The following is a 19,759-nucleotide window of genomic DNA, read 5'->3' as shown; positions in this document are numbered from 1 at the left end:
AGGAGCGGCCACTGCACTCCAGTCTGGGCGATGGAGTGAGACTCCAACTAAAAAAAAAAATAATATGAAGGTGTGTACAGTGAAGTCTCCCTACTATTCTGTCCCCTATCCGTCAACTTTTCACTACACTCCCCTGAAGCTAATCATTCTTATTAGTTCACATGTATTTTTTTTTACAGTTTCTTTGGCAAATTGTATATATATTCTTCTCTTTCTCAAACATCTTATTCATATGGTGCCATAGTGTTTGGGCTTTTCTCTTTTTTGACTTAGGATCTGATATGAGCCCTGTCTGTACAGTTGTATTGCAGGGGGTCTGTGACTTAACTGGTCTCTAACAGTGAACACTTGGATTGCTCTGAGCCTTTTGCTGTAATGATGCTACATTGAATTGCTTTGCACATACCTGTACCCATTTCTCACAAGTTCAAGTTTTCCTGATAAACTAAATTTAGGTATTGCCAAATAACCAGCCATATAGGGATACAACAACTTAAATATCTGCCAGTTAATTAAGCATACCTGTTTTTCCCAGAGCCCTGGCAATAGAGGGTATTATTAAACATTTTGATTTTTAAATTCATTTTATAAGTGAAAAATGACTTTTAGCATAGTTATAATTTGTGTTTTTCTTTCTTTGAGGGTGAAGATCTTCCTATATGTTGAAGAGATTTGTATTTTATTTTTCTGTGGACTGTTTTCATTATTTGGCTCACAGATTTTTTTGATATCTAGGAGCTTTTTTTATAGTGAAGAAATTAGGATTTTTGAGATATGAGTTGCAGTTTCTTTCCAGTTAGTTGTTTGGTAAAAGTCGTGTAAGCAAAGCTTAAACTTTTTAAAAAAGTAGTTGAATTTGTCAATTGGCTTTTCCCATTCCAAGATTACAAAGGGTTTCTTACTTTTTTATCTAGTATGCTTTAATCTTTATTTAAACAAATAAATCTTTACTCCATTTTGAATGCATTATTACGTGAATTATAGCTCTAATTTGTTGTCCTCATTCCAAAGTTGCAAAGTTGTTTTGGTACCGTCAATGGAGAAGTCCTCTTTCACTGCTTGAGATACTTCCTTCACCTACTATTGTTATATTTGAGTTTGTTTCTCAGTTTTGTGTGTTGAGCCTGTTAGGAGACTTTCTTTAGAGATTTCCTGGCGATTCTTGCTTTTCTATATAAATTTTAGCATCAGTTTGTCTAATTAAAATAAGAAAGTGTCATGTTTATTAGAATCCCATTACATTTATAAATTACCTAACTTTTTAAAATACAAGGATGAAACCCAACTTACCATATAATCAACTCTCTGTGTCCTTTAATAACCCTCAAGCTTTCTTCTTGCAGCTCTTGTACATTTTTCATTAAGAATATTTCTGGGTATCAATTTGCTGCTGTTGTGTTTTTCATTATATCTTTTTTTTTTTTTGAGTCAGAATCTCACTTTGTCAGCCATGCCGGAGTGCAGTGGCACGCTCAAGGCCACTGCAGCCTCTACCTGCTGGGCTCAGGCAATCCTTCCACCTTAGTCTTCCTTGTAGCTGGAACCATAGGTGTGTGCACCAACATCCAGCTAATTTTTTGATTTATTGTAGAGCCAAGGTCTCACCAGGTTGCCCAGGCTGGTCTTGAACCTCTGGGCTCAGGCAGTCCTCGCCTCCACCTCCCAAGTGCTGGGGTTATAGGTGTGAACCACCATGCGTGGCCAGTATCTTATGTTGTGAACCCTGCTACCTTACTGAGCTTCCTTTATGTTTATCATAGTTTCTCAGTAGGTTCTTCTGCATGTTTCAACAATGTAATTTTTTTTTTTTTTTTGAGTTGGAGTCTCACTCTGTCACCCAGACTGGAGTGCAGTGGCCACTCCCAGCCACCGCAACCTCGACCTGCTGGGCTCCAGCGATCCTTCCACCTCAGCCTTCCAAGTATCTGGAACTACAGGCGCGTGCTACCACACCCGGCTAATTTTTGATTTATTGTAGAGATGAGGTCTCACCAAGTTGCCCAGGTGGGTCTTGAACCCGCGGGCTCAGGCAATCCACTCACTTCAACAAGGAGCCCGGCTTCAACAATGTAATTATACTGTCCATAGTTGTGTGTGGTTTTACCTTTTCTCCAATCTTTATAACTTGAGTTTCTTTCTTTTTCTACCTACTTTAGCTTGTATCTTCAGTACAGTTTAAAAATTAGTGGTGCTAGTAGATAAATGTTTTTTCTTCTGTGGGTGAGTTTTAGAAAATTACTCTTTACATCCAGGTTTTGAAATTTATTAGTGTAAAGTTGAGCTATGTATTTTCTAATGATTGTCTCAATTTCTTACATTTTCTTACATTTTTGTGAATATTATTCTTAACCTATTTCATTCTCCCTTTTTTGTTGAGATTAAGAAGTGGTTTATATAATTTATTTAAAAAATCTGTTTTATAATTTTGTTTTCCTCAGAGAACCAGCTACGACATTAGACTCATAAACAGAAAAATAGGTGTCCTCAGCTGGTCAAAATGTAATCCAGGGCCAAACTAGCCATGGTGTTAGACTCTCTCATTCTGGAGGAAATTTGGTCATACACTTGAGGCAGAATCTGAGTCTTGACCTTCTTCTGCGAAAACTTTGTCTTGTTTTCTTGTTTTTGTTTTCTTCTCTCATCACTATCCTTATTCTCCCTTTAAGTTCTTTTGAGCGTAGTTTAATGTTGGCTTTTTACAAATATTTGAAAAAATGTTTTGTGAGTATGTCACTTGTTTTTATCCAAATTAATTTTCGTCTAATGAGCAGCCGTTTCTGGCATTGGCCTTTGTACACGAGGAAGCAAGCTTTCCTGAGACATTCTCCAAAGCATACGCCACTGTCCGAGTTCTCATGCTGCTTCTCTGTACCAGTGCATTGCTACTGGAATCTTTTCTGTTATGTGTTACTTGGGAATTTTAAGTTTCAAACAGTGTATCTTTCTAAAACCTCTTTGTTGACATTGTATTTAACTCTCACCAGCTTCTTGAATTGCAGGATGATTCAGAGGAGCTGAATGTCAGTAATCTGGAGCTGGCCTCTTTATCTCTAAAGACAAGTTCTAACAAGTAGTATCACATTCCACTCCCCATTTGACAAGTTGATTGCTGACCTTTCCTTAGAAATCATGAAATTGTATGTCATACTTTTGATAAAAATGGGAAATCTGATTTCATTGCAGAGGGAGTATCAACTACTTATATAGATGTGTTAAAGATTCCTTTTAAATAAATGTTTACAACCTTAGTATATGTGCATCAGTTATACTTGCAAGGAGAAAAATAACAAGTTACTAATCACTCCAGAATTTACTGTTTTTCCTTTCTGCTTAGGGGTTGGAGGAGTGGAGATACATTGTGATAGTTCAGTGAAAGCTTGAAGGAAAGGTGTATAAAGTAACATAAACCACATACTAGCAAGGTTGCGATCCATTAATTGAACTGGAAAAATGAAATACGATTTTTTAAGTTATGCTCAAATTCTTTATGTTTCATTTACTTTGCAGCTTTTCATGCAACACCCAACACCTACAAGCGGAAGAACACAGAAGCAGCTCTAGACAACAAACCTTGTGGACCACAGTGTTACCAGCATTTGGTAAGATGCAGTGCCTTATTATTTCAGAGGGTATTTGAGAGGTCATAACTTTGCACTTTGGTGGAGGTGGAAAAGTCAGCGTAAACGTTGTCCGCACTCATGCTCTTATGGGCCGTGTGATAGGCAGAGTTTTCTCGCCCATGCTGGTTCTTCCATAGCTCATGTACTGCACATTTTAGTCCTTCATTAATCTGGTGTTATTCTTTTTATCTGTGTTATCTCTTCAGCAGCATTTCAAGGTCTTTAGGATCAAGGACTCATACCTTCCACAAAGTATGAGTGTGAGAAAGTGCAGTTGGAAGCCAGGAGCTGTAGCTCCCAAGCCTATCTTGTAGTCATGGCCCTTCCTTCCTGTGTTAGAGCCATTGTTGAGCTAGATGATAGGTCCCACAGATTTTTTTTTTTTTTTTTACTGATGGAGAAAAGGTAAGGGGTTAGGAAAATAGGAGGTAGAAAAGTTGCTTTTTACGGGTACTATCTTATTTTTACCATTTCCCCTCTTTGAACCAAGCCACTCCTACCTAGGAACTAAGTGGGTATATATTGCCTGTTGGATTTTGGACAGAAGATTCATTGAATGGCACCTGCAGAAGGTATCCTATTTTTAAGCAATTTGGTTTTTGTAGAATGAATTATAAAACTGTTGGCTGCTCTCAAACGTCTTCCTTCTATTTCCACTAAAAACTGGAATTCTTGAGCACTGTTATGTAATATTCTTTCCAAGGCAGAATCTTGTTTGGCTCATCTGAAATGTTTCTGTGGTCTCTATAAACCATGTTCTTACCATTGTTTTGTACTTTCTGAGACTGAATTATTGTACTCGATAATGCAAAATGTAACCCTCACAGTCTTAGTCCTAGAGTTCTTTTCATGTCTTCCTGTGGCTGTGTATCCTTCACAGGAAAAAAGTGTTGGATGTTTTAATAGTAAGACAGAAAATAACAAAGACAAGCATGTGTATATGTTTTGTGTTCTCATATACTTTGAGTATTGTCACAAAGGGGTATGCATGACCTTAAACCCTGAATAGAAAGCCTGAGTTGATGCACATTAGGTATATGATTCTTCTTGTAAAGATTCACTTTTAAGTAGACTGTATATATAGCGAGATACCTATAGAATATTCATATATTTCACAATATAGAACTGTCTTTACCCTGATTTTGTACCACTCTAGAACTATATAGAACCCATACTTTTCTTTTGAAATTTTCAAATTGTCAAAAGCAGATAGAAAACAAATATATTTAGATATCCAAACGATTCTTTGATAAATTGATATGGTCATACATTTCTTAACTACCTTGGCTTATGCAGTCTTTTTCTTTTCTCTTCCATCCAAATATGTTTTATAACTTTGTCTTGATGTCTGTCTTTTTCATTTTGTAGGAGGGAGCAAAGGAGTTTGCTGCTGCCCTCACCGCTGAACGGATAAAGACCCCACCAAAACGCCCAGGAGGCCGCAGAAGAGGACGGCTTCCCAATAACAGTAGCAGACCCAGCACCCCCACCATTAATGTGCTGGAATCAAAAGATACAGACAGTGATAGGGAAGCAGGGACTGAAACAGGGGGAGAGAACAATGATAAAGAAGAAGAAGAGAAAAAAGATGAAACTTCAAGTTCTTCTGGTAAGATACGTGTAATAAATGGGTTTTACTATTGCTTTGGAAGTTCATGTTTTGAAGAATAAGGATGTGTAATGTCTTGAATGATTTTCTTAGGTTTTTTCTTTTTTTTTTCCCTTTTCTTTCTTTCTTTTTCTATATTTTTTGAGTCGGAGTGTCATTCTGCTACCCAGGCTGGAGTGAGAGGCATGCCTCAGCCTTCCAAGTGGCTGGAACTACAGGTGTGTGCCACCACACCCAGCAATTTTTTAAAAAATGTATTGTAGGGATGAGGCCTAACCAAGTTGTCCAGGATGGTCTCAAACCCCTAGACTCAGGTAATCCTCTCTTTCCCGCCTCGCAAAGTGCTGGGATTGTAGACATGAGCCACTGTGGTTAGCCTTTTTTTTTTTTTTTGAGCCGGAGTGGCTCGATCATAACTCACTGCTGCCTCAGCCTCCTGGACTCAGGCAATCCCCCCACCTCAGCCTCTCTGGTAGCTGGGATTACAGGAGTGTGTACCATCATGCCTGGCTAAATTTTTTTTTTGTAGAAATGAGGTTTTGCTGTGTTGCCAGGTTGGTTTTGAACTCCTGAACTCAAGCAGTCCTCCCACCTTGGTCTCCCAAAGTGCTGGGATTACAGGTAGGAGTCACTGCACCCAGCCTGGTTAATTTTCAATATAATGAGAAATCTAAGACCAGAGAATTCTCTCCAGGACATGCAGCTGAATTGTTTTTGGTTTCTCCTCCCACTCCTGCCCTAGCTTATGGTGTTTGTCCTGCTGGGTTATTGTTGATGATCCAGTTTATTCTTACTCTTTGAGCCATCTTGCTTTTTCTGTCTTTCTCCAATGGTACATAATAAAACTTAGATCTTTGGCTTATCATTCTTGATATTCTATGAGTAGTTCTGGTTAGAGAGAAAATGAGAACTACTGTTGAGTTAGTATTTTTCTGATTGGATTTTAGTTGTCCTTATGTCTTGTTTTTTTCTGAAGTATACCCTGAATTTTACTTCTTAATACTGTCTCCAGCTGTCATTTCTTAGACCAGTGCTTACATTTGGTTTTGCAGAAGCAAATTCTCGGTGTCAAACACCAATAAAGATGAAGCCAAATATTGAACCTCCTGAGAATGTGGAGTGGAGTGGTGCTGAAGCCTCAATGTTTAGAGTCCTCATTGGCACTTACTATGACAATTTCTGTGCCATTGCCAGGTTAATTGGGACCAAAACATGTAGACAGGTAAGTATATCTGATAAAAATTGTTGAAAGAACCTCAAATATAGGGATAAATATATACCCATTGTCCAAACATAAGAAAATTCTTAGTTATTATTAAGCTCCTATCTGTCTCCTGAAAATAATTAGTTTGACTTTTTTTTCCTCCCAAGAGGGAACTAAATGAAAATTGTTCTCCCGGTATGTTTAATCATTTCCCTATTTAGATATTTATGGTTAGGCAGCAGTGGATTTAAAAGACTAGTAAGAATTTACACTTAGTGACATGATATTTGACCAGAATGTAATTACATTTACTCTCCCCAGCACGAGGGTGGTAGGGACAGTGATGCCTGTTGCATCCCCAGCACCTAGCAGTGTCACAGAAGAGGCAAATAAATGTTTTTAGTATGAATGAGTTTGCTTAAATAAGACTGTCCTCCTTTTGCTGCAATTATGCCTCTTGCCAGGTGTATGAGTTTAGAGTCAAAGAATCGAGCATCATAGCTCCAGCTCCTGCTGAGGATGTGGACACTCCTCCGAGAAAGAAGAAAAGGAAACACCGGTAAGTCTCCCAGGAAACTGTTTAGAGATGTCAGCACAGATAGATGCCTTTCCCAAGGACCATGGTGTGTTTCTACTTGGTCTGTGTTTTTGGAAACTTAAGCTGCCATAAAAAATAGACCTGGAGAATCCTGTATCCACTGGCAATTGCTATAGGAATACAGCAGCCTTCAGTAAATTTCGCATGTTAAGAGTTATAAAAATTGTTGTTATCAGACTATATTTGGGTCAGGAAAAACATATATATAGTATCTTTTGCAGTAAATGCTACATAAACACTTTAGAATTATGAAATATTCTGTGTTCCTGATATGGCTGGTTTTTAGAAGTGTATCTTTTATTCTAGGAGCCTGAACTTTCCAAGATTTGTGACATTACATTTTAATGTTCTTCATAGTCACCCTATTTTAAGCCTCTGTATTAATAAGGCTTGTGGTGAATGAGTGATGGAGTGAAGTGGATGTTTTCAGGCTGATTTGATTTGTAAATGTAAAGCCAGATTTGGGGAGGGGTAAGGGGGCAGTTAGATTATGCTTCCAAATTTTTGTATAGGCTCATACTACATTTCATTACTCTTTTTGTTTGTTTGCTTGTTTTTGGGGGGGTGGGGGGTTGGGGGTTTGAGTCTCACTCTGTCACCCAGGCTGAAGTGCAGTGGCATGCTCACCACAGCCTCAATCTGCTGAACTCAGGTGATCCTTCTACCTCAGCCTTCCAAGTAGCTGGAACTATAGGCATGCGCCTCCATGCCCAGCTAATTTTTAAGTTTATTGTCGAGATGAGGTCTCACCAAGTTGCCCAGGCTGGTCTTGAATCCCTGGGCTCAGGTAATCCCTCTCATCAGCCTCCCAAAGTGCTGGGATTATAGGCTTGAGCCACCGCTCCCAGCCTGTTTGCTTTTCTTGAGTTGGAGTCTCACTCTGTTGCCCAGGCTAGAGTGCAGTGGCACACTCAAGACCACCACAACCTCGACCTGCTGGTCACAGGTGATCCTTCTGCCTCAGCCTTCCAAGTAATTAGAACTATAGGTGTGCACCACCATGCCCAGCTAGTTTTTACTTATTGTTGAGACGAGGTCTCTCCAAGTCGCCCGGGCTGATCTAGAACTCTTGGGCTCGGGCAATCCTCTTTCCTCAGCCTCCCACTGTGTTGGGGTGACAGATATGAGCCATTGTACCGGTGACATTTCATTATATTTTAAAAATAAATGTGGGCTTAACCTAATTTAGAACTTTAAGAAATTGTAAATTTTTTCTATAGGAGTTTGAGCTCTAATACATGCTTCTGAATTTTTAGTTGAATTATTTCTGATCATGTAGCTCAATTGGCTAATGATGACTGGACTTAGAGAGAAAACATCAGTATGTATGAATATAATCCACATTAGAATAAGTCAGAAGTCACTCTTGCTGCTTCCTGAGGTCTGGGTCCTCCTGAGTCCTGACCAAGAGTTGTAGACGAGCAGGAAGTGACATCACTGCCAAGCTTCTCAACATACTTGGGGCTGTCTGAGTGACTAAGCTGTTTGAGTTGCTGGCAAATATAAGAGGGTGAGATATGTCTCTTGGCTGTAAAGTACCGCTGTTTTCACAACACAGATCCAGTTAAGCAGTTCTTTGTTGGCTTATGGCTGTGACTCTTTGCCCTAGCTCCCCACAGGAGTTTGCTTTATTTTCTTTTTGTTTTTGCAGGTTGTGGGCTGCTCACTGCAGAAAGATACAGCTGAAAAAGGGTTAGCATCTTTCCCTTCAACTTCATCATCAGCTTAAAAATGTCTGCTTTGGTCTTGTTTGTTTTAGAATAGTAATTGGATTAGAGTTGGGTTACTCTGATAAATTAAAGGACTCCTGTCCATTAAGCCAACTTAAATGGAGGACGTCATTGATGAATCTCCAGTCTAGGCTCTTTTGGAAAATGGAAGCAGATGGGAAGGAGTAAGTTTGTTAGTTAAAAGGAATGCTTTGGGAATGGGACTGAGACATGGCGGCGGTGCGCTAGTGCTCATGAGCATTGGGGGTGGGAGGTTATTTTTGCCATCATATTGTCAGCAGGAATGTGTGCAACATGTGAAGGAACCCAGCTAACCTCCAAGGGCAGTAGGGAAGAATGTACTCTTGTTAATTGTGTGTGATCATTTCCCATCTCCCTGGATTCATTGGCCTGCGTGCTGTTATCTTTATTCAGACGGCTCCTCTAACCATGTTTACAACTATCAACCCTGTGATCATCCACGGCAGCCTTGTGACAGTTCGTGCCCTTGTGTGATAGCACAAAATTTTTGTGAAAAGTTTTGTCAATGTAGTTCAGAGTGTAAGTATTTGTTGCTTTGATGGAATTGCATGAGAACTAAATAGGCCTTTGGTCAGCAGTTTAGATCCAAACCTGAGGACTTGAGAGCACACCCTTGTTTACCTTAGGGAATCCATTTATTCCACAAGTATTTATTGAGCTCCATACAGTGAGTCTCCTAGGTAATGTGTGTGTATGTGTGCAAGGTAGGCAAAATTATATTAAAGGAGCTTAATTTTTCTTTTTTTTTCTTCTTTGATCATTGGCACAGATTGTTAGGGGGATCTAGGAGGAGCTACCTGAATAATTTTTGGGCACCAGAAGTTGTCAGAGTTAGGAGGGTTTTAGTCTTTAGAATAAAGGACTGTAGCATAAGGGCAGTGAATTTATGTGTACTTGTCCAATGAAGCTGCACGTAAAACTTAGATGCTACAGAAGTGTTCTGAACCTTGGGCTAGGACCATGAATACTGTTCTCTTCACGCCTATTTTACAAATCACAGCACTTTAAATACATATGCCTCTTTACCGGAAGACAACTCAGTGATAGTCTTTTTGTAGTACTAACAGCTTTAACTTTGCTGTCACTTCCATTTCCTTGTCTGTACAATAGGGTAGTAAGGTGGTTGTGAGGGTTACGGGAGTCAGATGCTCAGCACAGCCCTTGCCATGCTTCTGCATATATGATGATTGTGATAGTGATGGTGGTGATGATGAAGAACCTCTCTCTGAAGGTCAAAACCGCTTTCCCGGATGTCGCTGCAAAGCCCAGTGCAACACCAAGCAGTGCCCGTGCTATCTGGCTGTCCGAGAGTGTGACCCTGACCTCTGTCTTACTTGTGGAGCCGCTGACCATTGGGATAGTAAGAACGTGTCCTGCAAGAACTGCAGTATCCAGCGGGGCTCCAAAAAGGTGAGTGACAGTCACTTCCAGAAGATCATTTGTGGCTGTTTAATGATATAATGTCAGGATAGTCTTAGATCCTTTTGCGGGGAAAAAAGTAAGTGATCCTTGAAAGGTGCAGCTGATGAGAGAAAATAGTTGGTCATTTTCTTGGAGTAACACATCTTGGGCATTTGCTTCAGTTTTCTATAGAGCATCGTATTCTGGTGAGTGAGAAACCAGTACATTCTGAGAAGTAGCTATTAATTGTATCTGATCTAGAATGAGATATTTTTCTACTTGTTTTAACAAGATGACTTGAATTTCTTTTTAAAGCTTAATTAATAGAATTGGTAACTTATATAGTCGCCTTAGTGCAAATAAATGGTGATTTCTATCACAATATAGCCACCCCTTCCCATCAGATAGTTTTGATAGATTCCTTACTGTGTGTAATACAAGATGAAATTTACCATGGCAACTTTTTTTTTTTTTGAGTTGGAATCTCACTCCGTTGCCCAGACTGGAGTGCAGGGGCACGTTCACGGCCACCAAAGCATCTACCTGCTGGGCTCAGGTGATCCTTCAGCCTCAGCCTCTCAAGTAGCTGGGACTACAGATGCATGCCACCACACCTGACTAAATTTTTGATTTATTGTAGAGACAAGTTCTTGTCAGGTTGCCCAGGCTGGTCTCAAACTCCTGGGCTTAGGGAATCTTCTTGCCTATGCCTCTCAAAGTGCTGGGATTACAGACATGAGCCACCATGCCCGGCTACCATGGCAAATTTTTATAGACTTAGTTGTTTCTTTAATAACCTTGAAAACAACCCGACCAGGAATTATTGATTTGAAGTCTGGGAATTGTATGTAGGTGATTTTAATTGTGGCAACCAGTAAGTAATTAGTGAGCAAAACTAATAACTTTAGCAACATGTACCAGGGAAGTTCAGTATCTTATTTATTTATTTGTTTAGGGTAGACGATGGTTCTTTCTTTAATCAATCCTTTTTTTTGTTTTCTTTTTTTTTTTGAGTCAGAGTCTCACTCTCTCGCCCAGGCTGGAGTGCAGTAGCATACTCAATGCCACCTCAGCGTCGACCTGCTGGGCTCAGGCGGTCCTTCCACCTCAGTCTTTCAAGTAGCCGGGACTACAGGCATGTGCTACCATGCCTGGCTAATTTTTTAATATATTGTAAAGATGAGGTCTCACCAAGTTGCCCAGGCTGGTCTCGAACCTCTGGGCTCAGGCAGTCCTCTCACCTCAGCCTCCCAAAGTGCTGGGATTACAGGCTTGAGCCACCATACCCGGCCAATCAATCCTTTTTATAATGATAATAATAACTGACATTTATTAAGCATTTACTATATAGTAGGCACTGTTCTAAGTACTTTGTGTATTAATACTCATAACCCTGTGTAAGGAATAAGTGTTAACCCCAGTTTACAGATATGGAACCCCAGAGTCATAAGACATGTACATAAAGGAGCAGAAGATTACATCTGTGCATCCTGGTCCCAGACATCCATCTGCTTGCTCCTCTGTGTGTTTGTACATGTATGTTAGGCACATCCTGGGTTGTTGAACCATTTTATAATACAATTGAGATCACGCTTCCATTAGTAGGCCTCTTCTACCAGAAATTCTGTTTCAGGCAAAACATTGAACTTCCCTTGGTTTTGTTTCCTTGTATCTTTGAACCAAAGTCTGTGTTTATGGCAGATCAGCCATGCAGTGTGGTGACTGTTTTTTTGTTGTTGTTTTTATTGTTGTTTTTGGGGGGTTTTTTGGCCTAAATTTTTTTCCTTTCAGTCATTTAGATTGTTTTACTCCAGGCAATTATATATCCACTTAGGTCATTGGATCACAACAATGTTGGTTCAGTTTTCTGTGTCACATCCATTCAGACCTAAAATCATTATAATTTCTCCCCTATCCCATATTACCATTGTACAATATACATCTCCCTCTGTTTGTTCAAAAAGTGGGTAACACTACCATTTGTTGTGTCTTCCTTGTAGATATCTTTTAACTCTTAAAACAGAAAGTTTTGTAGATACTTTTCACCAACTGGGTTTCATTTGCTTAACAATACTTAGCTAACTAAGTTTCTGTCAGGAGTGTGTTTGGGAAATTCACTGGACAGGTGGATATAGGATGGACCAGAATCGGAATAGACTGGAAGCTTGAGTGATCAGGGAGCCTTTCTATAGGTCACAAGAAAGTTTTAAGCAAAAGCATAATCATGAACCATGATAAAAAGTTAGGATGTTTGGGAATGATTCCCCCTAACTGTAATTGACAGTCCTCTTGGCCTCTCTACTAACAACAGACTTTGGACTGATGAGATCATAGTCCCACCTCATGGTGGTTTTCATGCTGTGGAGGAACAAAGCAAAAAGAGGGCTGCCACAGAAGAATGGTGGCTTTGGGAGGAATGGGTGCCAGTGGAGAGCCAGGAGGGTAGCCTGGGGGCTAGAACTGAGATGGAATCGCTGATGATAGAAACCACTTCAGGGGAAGTGGAGGGAAAGGCATGGAGAGGAAGAGTGATCTGGCGGTGTCCTCACATGAAATTCAAGTTAAAAGGCAATTATTCAAGGAATTCAGGACTGAAGAAATGGGGAAGTCAGAGTGCAGCAGCCCTGGAACATGGGACCAGCACCACGGAAGGTTATTTGTCCGATAAGGTAGACCCCGTATCTTATTAAGGAGAGCATTGTTTTTTCATCAGCCTGCTGTACGCAGCAGCTTTCACACTGACTGAATCTATCTGTGTGCCAAATGGTAGCTTTGGAGAACTAGTGATAACTTGTGTTTTCCTTCTGTGGTCTCGTCTGACCCCTTCCGTCTTTTCATTTCTTCTTTGATAATATGATTGTGCTTTATTCTCTAGCATTTATTGCTGGCGCCATCTGATGTGGCAGGCTGGGGGATTTTTATCAAAGATCCTGTACAGAAAAATGAATTCATCTCAGAATACTGTGGAGAGGTAAGGCACACTCATTGCCTGTACTAGGTGGTTTCTATGTACTCACTTTTCTTGGTGTTAGATTGGCTGTTGCATTAGGCAAGTCCATGGGTTTGGTTATATATGAATGCCTGTAAAGACCTTTGTGACCTGGACATGTGCAGGACTATGGATCTGGTTTGCTTAGTATCTAGGTTGCTTTGGTTGTGCCACATTGAGCTTTTCTTATCGGGGTGCAGTGGAGAGCACAAGAGCTGCTTAATCCACATCCTCTAGTTGTTTTTTTTTTTTTTTTTTTTTTGAGTTGGAGTCTCACTCTGTCACTCGGATGGAGTGCAGTGGCTGCTCCCAGCCACTGCAGCCTCGACCTGCTGGGCTCCGGCGATCCTTCCACCTCAGCCTTCCAAGTAGCTGGAACTACAGGCACGCGGTACCACACCCAGCTAATTTTTTTTTTTTATTTATTGTAGAGATGTGGTCTCGCCAAGTTGACTAGGTGGGTCTCAAACCCGCGGGCTCAGGCAATCTACTTACCTCAGCCTCCCAAATCACTGGGATTACAGGCTGAGCCACTGAGCCCCGCTCACATCCTCTAGTTTTGATAAGGACCTAGAAACTAGTTTTTTTTAAATCAGCAAAAAGACTTTTGTTAATCACATTATCCAAGCATAACTACTTAGATGTGAAACTATTTCTAAGTTGAAATCTTTAAAATATTGTTCTTTGATGTATCGTGTGTAGACTGAATGGAAAAGACAAATCGGCTATAGTGACCCTTCGTTGTTTTTGTTTTTTGAGTAGGAGTCTCACTCTCTCACCCAGGCTGAGTTGAGTAGCACGCTCATGGCCATGAGCAGCCTCTACCTGCTGGGCTCAGGTGATCCTTCTGCCACAACCTTCCAATTAGCTGGAACGACAGGTGCGCACCACCATGCCTGGATAACTGTTTTTTTTAATTGTAGAGATAAGATCTCACCATGTTTCCCAGGCTGGTCTCGAATCCCTGGGCTCAGGCAATCCTTTCGCCTCCGCTTCCCAAAGTGCTGGGATCACAGCCTGGCTTGTTGTGTATTTTCAAGAAGGTCCAACATTCTCTCCATGAGATTTTGTGGTTTTATTGGGCTTGATTGCCTAATTCAAACAATTTTCTCCTGTGTCTCTTTTAGATTATATCTCAAGATGAAGCCGACAGGAGAGGGAAAGTATATGATAAATACATGTGCAGCTTTCTGTTCAACCTGAACAATGGTATGTTTCTGAGCAAAAAGGCATTTAATTACTCTGAGTTGCACGTGGCAGCCTTCTGTAGGCTGAGTGTTGGAAATGAAGTTAGAGGTCAGTGAGGTAGCTAGAAGGGAACCTCCCCAGGAAGAACTCCTGGCATCTCTCATCTCCCAGCACAGGGGCTGCTTGCTTGAAAGGAATGGACACAGACTAACTGGATGTGTGGGAACTATCCCACTAAGGTTCCCTCCATCTGCTGATGGGCTACAGACTTTGAGGGGACACTCTTGTGCTCTCTGCTGTCGGTGCCTGTTGCATTTGTAAGGACCTGGGTGTTGAATGAGCTCAGCACACACCTTCTCAGTGCCTCTGACCAGGAAGGATGGATGTGTGAGAGCATTTTCCAGACTTACCCTGGATGTTGTCAAAGGCCTGAGAATAAGGGCAGCTTCTGTCATGGCTGATGTTTTTGGATAGAATGTGAGATTGTCACAAGTGTTTCTGGTGGGATTATGCAAAAGTACAGGCATGCTTAGCATGAGTGTTCAGAGGGGAGCTCTCAGGTAGAACAAGTAGAATGGGTCTTTTCTATCAATATGTTTCATAGACCTTACAATGGAAAGTATTTTAAGTGTGAAAATGCCTATTTTTGATGTTGGAAAGAATTTAGTGAGGGCTTCTTGTTTTTTGGCCATGTTTGGCTCAGTAATACATACGTGCAATAGATGAGTAATAGCATTTGAGGCACACAATCATCTTGAATTACCAATGATTAAGTTTAACCTAGAACAACAGCATTTTCTTCCAAATGTCATTTCTTATTGAATGAAGTTGGTTGAATGATTTATTTGCTTTTGTAGGCAAACCCTGAAGAACTGTAGCCGGTTGTGTTATTCTTTCCTAAGATCTTAATAACTTTATTGATCTATAACTGAACCGATTCACTGGATTTTTTTTTCTCTCTTTAGATTTTGTGGTGGATGCAACCCGTAAGGGTAACAAAATTCGTTTTGCAAATCATTCAGTAAATCCAAACTGCTATGCAAAAGGTAAGGACTTAGGGAGTCAGAATTATCACAGTTTGACAACAGAAACTCCCTTTCAATCCTGTGATAATGGACTTTACTACTTCTGGGACAGTTGTCATACGAACGAGTCATTGACCGCTCTGTGGCCTGTCTTTATGCTAACTGCTCACTGACACCAATGTGTCTCTCTCTGCAGTTATGATGGTTAACGGCGATCACAGGATAGGCATTTTTGCTAAAAGAGCCATCCAGACTGGCGAAGAGCTGTTTTTTGATTACAGGTTGGTAAAAGTACATTTCTAGCATGATCTGAGGTGTTTTTCTGCCTGGACTGCGAGTTGTAGACAAAGACTGTCTTCTTTAGTTCTTTGCTAGACCTGCTGTCCTTGGGGGTGGGGGTAGGTCTTTCGACTGGTCATTATTTGCCATGAGCATTAGTGGGGAGTTAGGGTATATTATTTATTAACTTACTATTAAGTAATGCTTACTTCAAAAATATAAAAACCAGTGCAGAAAGCTCTCTTTCTCATCCCGCTGTTGACAGCTGGATGAGTCCTGGGCCTTCTTTCCCATCATGCTGCACACATGCTCATGCCATTTTCCCCAGTGAATGTGGTCACACCATACTTGTATCAATTGTTCTGCAGTGTGCTTTTACCTGACAATATACTGTGTGTCTCTTTACTGTTAACAGGAGCAGGTCTACTCTTTTTTTTATTGCCAGAGTACTTATACATCGTTATTTAGTGTTTGAAAACTCAGGTGTTGTTGGCAAATACCTGCCAGGCCAGCCTTGGTCCTTCCTAGGCGAGAAGCTGTTGGGGTGCTGGGACACGTGTGTTGCCAAGGGTGTTGACCTGGTTCAGCATTATGCTGGCAGCTTACACTGTCCAGCTCTGTGGGATAAATTTGACTAGTCATACATTTAATATTTACTTAAATGCAATCACATGGCTGTCTAATGAACTCCTGGGGCCAACTATCCATCCCATCCAGAAGCTGGTTTTGAGTGCTAGGCTGCTGCAAGTGCAGGCCCACGATGGGACTTTACGCGCATGAGTGGGACAGGGTCTAGGGTGCGGGTGCTGCCTTCATTCCGGATTGACCCTGAATGAGGACTGGGGGGTGGAGCTGGGATTGGAGCAAAGCAACCTGCCCCACCTTCCTTGGGGTAGCCCAGAGGCCCCACCCTACAGTGGGTTCCTTGTGCCCCTTTCTTGGTATCAGCTGCCCCAGTCCTTCCTTCGCCTGGGCGACTGGCAGGGGCTGCCCTTTGGCCCTGTGTGTGAAGGCCTAGTCACTGTTCTTTCCAGATCATGCCTCTGTTGTGCCTTCCTAGTGTCAGGCCTCAACATCATGACGTGGACCAGCCTTTGCTTCAGTGGCATGGTGGGGGGCTGGGCAGAAGGCTTTGGGAATGCTTGTGGAAACAGGTTTGTCCAGTTCAGAACTTGCCAATGGCTCACTAGAAGCATAACGCAGATGTCTGCATGCCCTCTGCAACTGTGCCTTTATGTGTGCAGCTTTGTAACTGGGTGTGTATGTGGATGGGTCTTCTAAAGACATTTTAATACACCCACTAAATTCAGCAGACTTGGTTGTGTTAAATCTTGCTGCATGTGGAATAGCTGGTCATTCCTTTTCCGTGCTGTTTCAGATACAGCCAGGCTGATGCCCTGAAGTACGTTGGCATCGAAAGAGAAATGGAAATCCCTTGACATCTGCTACCTCCTCCCCCTCCTCTCCGAAACAGCTGCCTTAGCTTCAGGAACCTCAAGTACTGTGGGCAATTTAGAAAAGAAAATGCAGTCTGAAATTCTGAATTTGCAAAGTACTGTAAGAATAATTTATAGTAATGAGTTTAAAAATCAACTTTTTATTGCCTTCTCACCAGCTGCAAGTGTTTTTGTACCAGTGAATTTTTGCAATAATGCAGTATGGTACATTTTTCAACTTTGAATAAAGAATACTTGAACTTCTTGTTGTTGAGTCATCTCTCCTACAGCTTCAGTAACTTTTTTTAGAAAAGGACTGTCTCTAATGGAAAAACAAACTCAAGGTTAACGCCTTTGGTTTTTCAGTTGTCTGAAAGGTGAGTTAGTTTTAAGTTTCACATTAAATATTGCATTATAAATAAAAATTAACTCCAGAAAAGGCAACTTTTCTATATGAATGTATGAATCTTGATTTAAATATTGCCTACTATTAGTAGTGTATTTATCTTGTTATATAATATCCACTTATTAAATATACAAATATAATACATCATAATTGATATTGCCTATTACTACATAGAAGACATCTGGGACTAACAAAACACTATCATGCATCCTGGGGCTTTAGCAAGTAAACGACTTGACCTTGCAGACAGGAGACCAGGGTATGTTTCAATCAGCTGCGTGATCTGGAGAAAGTAATTTTTTCTTTTTTTTTTTTTTGAGTTGGAGTCTCACTCTGTTGCCCAGACTAGAGTGCAGTGGCCGCTCCCGGCCACTGCAGCCTCGACTTGCTGGGCTCCAGCAATCCTTCTGCCTCAGCCTTCCAAGTAGCCGGAATTACAGGCATGTGCTACCACGCCCGGCTGATTTTTTGATTTATTGTAGAGATGAGGTCTCGCTGCCCAGGCGGGTCTCGAACCCGCGGGCTCAGGCAATCCACTCACCTCAGCCTCCCAAAGGCACGGGATTACAGGCTGAGCCACCGAGCCCGGCTAGGAGAAAGTAATTTAACCTCCAAGTCTCTGCTTCCCATATATGAAATGACAGAGTGCACTGGGTATTTTTAAGTGTCTAGCTCTCTAAATACCATTAGTCCAGGTATAGTTCAGAAGTACAACAGTGTGATTCCCTACCTGTCTACAAAAGGTGACAGGAATAACCAAATTAGTTTTTGCACCACCACACCCATCTAATTTTTTGCTTTATTGTAGAGACAAGGTCTTGTCAAATTGCCCAGACTAGTTTCAAACCCCTGGGCTCAGGCAATCCTCTAGCCTCTGCCTCCTAAAGTGCTGGGATTACAGGCAGGAGCCATGCCTGGCTATATCTTGTGCTCTTCATGACAACGTGCAGTTTGTCTCAGAAGCAGCAGCAGCTTTCACCCTCCCAGGGTGTATTTGCCAATGTTGTCATGGTATCTTCCCGTACCAACAGTTACAGCTCAGGCCACACTGCAGCTACTTGGCAGTTGCCTTTTCTATAGAGTCTGATAAAATTTGTATTTATCATGTGATAATATTTAATATGAAAATGAACTAGAATTAACTCCTCTTGCTTTCCAGTTTCCCAGACATTGACAAGACTCGGGTATCGGCCACCGTGCACTGGTCCAGCAACTTGAACCTTTGAGTTAACTTGGACTGTATTTGGGCAGTGAGAAGACCCTGACTTCTTTGTGTTAACTCTTACAGACTCACCCATGGTTTTTTAATGACAGTGCTGATCTGTTGTCTCTAGCCCTAGAACACGGCCCCATACACTTGATAGATGGTGGCTGACCAACTCAAGTAGAACAGAGAACTCAGGGCCTGCCCTGTGACCTCCTGCTCCGCCTTGACTCAGCAGGGTCTTGGGTGGAGTGGGCAGCCACTGAGCTCCTGAAGAGGCTGTCACTATATCAGACTTGGGCAGATGGAGCCTGTCTGTTACCGTGTGTGGACCCAACAGTATGTGTGGCGGGGCTCACTCTAGCCACAAGGCCCAGCCCATCCCCCAGAGGTGAAGAACCCTTGGGAGGTGGATCCTTGAGCTCAGTGAACTCAAAATATACGCATCAGAAAGACAAAAGTATAAAATATACGCATCAGAAAGACAAAAGTGCATTGATGAAAAGCAGTCACTGTGAGCACTGTTATGTTCTTAATGCACAGTGATCTTTTTATCCTGTGATTTGAAGTGTACTTCCCTAGACGCCCTCTTTAATGGCTTCCATGAACACTGAAACTTTTCAGTCAGAAATATCTGACATATACCCATTTGGAATGTCATGTGGTATCTAGATCCGATCTGGTCAGCTTTAGATGACTCTTTGTCCGTAGTGGGAGATTAAAATGCATATAGTGTAACAAGCTTAACATCATGAACAGGCAGCACCCTGCCCAGGACTCACTTTTGCTCCATAAAGTAGCGCCTGTCAAAATTCTTTCCAATCAAGTTTTTTTTTTTTTTTGGCCTGGGCATGGTGGCTCACACCTGTAATCCCAGCACTTTGGGAAGCCGAGGTGAAAGGATTGCCTGAGCTCCAGGGATTTGAGAGCAGCCTGGGCAACTTGGCGAGACCCTGTCTCTACAATAAATAAATAAGCTGGGCTCAGTGGCTCAGCCTGTAATCCTGTGCTTTGGAAGGCTGAGGTGAGTGGATTGCCTGAGCCTGCGG

At 41.5% G+C, this 19,759-nt stretch overlaps 1 protein-coding gene across 7 annotated transcripts in view; it reads left to right on the top strand.

Annotated features, from left to right (window-relative positions):
• EZH2 (enhancer of zeste 2 polycomb repressive complex 2 subunit) overlaps positions 1 to 17,365 on the top strand; it is a 43,264-nt gene extending 25,899 nt beyond the window's left edge. For 5 of the 7 annotated variants that reach the window (XM_008057367.2, XM_008057366.2, XM_008057368.1 and 2 more), the window contains 12 exons: positions 3,508 to 3,599; positions 4,989 to 5,229; positions 6,282 to 6,451; positions 6,898 to 6,992; positions 8,683 to 8,723; positions 9,176 to 9,301; positions 10,014 to 10,192; positions 13,059 to 13,154; positions 14,300 to 14,381; positions 15,326 to 15,406; positions 15,582 to 15,666; positions 17,043 to 17,365. In XM_008057367.2, the coding sequence (XP_008055558.1) occupies positions 3,508 to 3,599; positions 4,989 to 5,229; positions 6,282 to 6,451; positions 6,898 to 6,992; positions 8,683 to 8,723; positions 9,176 to 9,301; positions 10,014 to 10,192; positions 13,059 to 13,154; positions 14,300 to 14,381; positions 15,326 to 15,406; positions 15,582 to 15,666; positions 17,043 to 17,103 (1,349 nt within the window). In that variant the 3' untranslated portion in view covers positions 17,104 to 17,365. The remainder of the gene's footprint in view (positions 1 to 3,507; positions 3,600 to 4,988; positions 5,230 to 6,281; positions 6,452 to 6,897; positions 6,993 to 8,682; positions 8,724 to 9,175; positions 9,302 to 10,013; positions 10,193 to 13,058; positions 13,155 to 14,299; positions 14,382 to 15,325; positions 15,407 to 15,581; positions 15,667 to 17,042) is intronic. The other 2 variants (XM_008057369.2, XM_008057370.2) reach the window with 1 other exon arrangement.
• Positions 17,366 to 19,759: the final 2,394 nt, after the last annotated feature.

This window comes from Carlito syrichta, unplaced genomic scaffold (assembly GCF_000164805.1).
Source record: "Carlito syrichta isolate Samal-C Ts95f unplaced genomic scaffold, Tarsius_syrichta-2.0.1 Scaffold302975, whole genome shotgun sequence".
NCBI classification, from domain to species: domain Eukaryota; kingdom Metazoa; phylum Chordata; class Mammalia; order Primates; family Tarsiidae; genus Carlito; species Carlito syrichta.
Note: the sequence above shows the minus strand (reverse complement) of the source record. Positions and strands in the feature narration are given on the sequence as shown.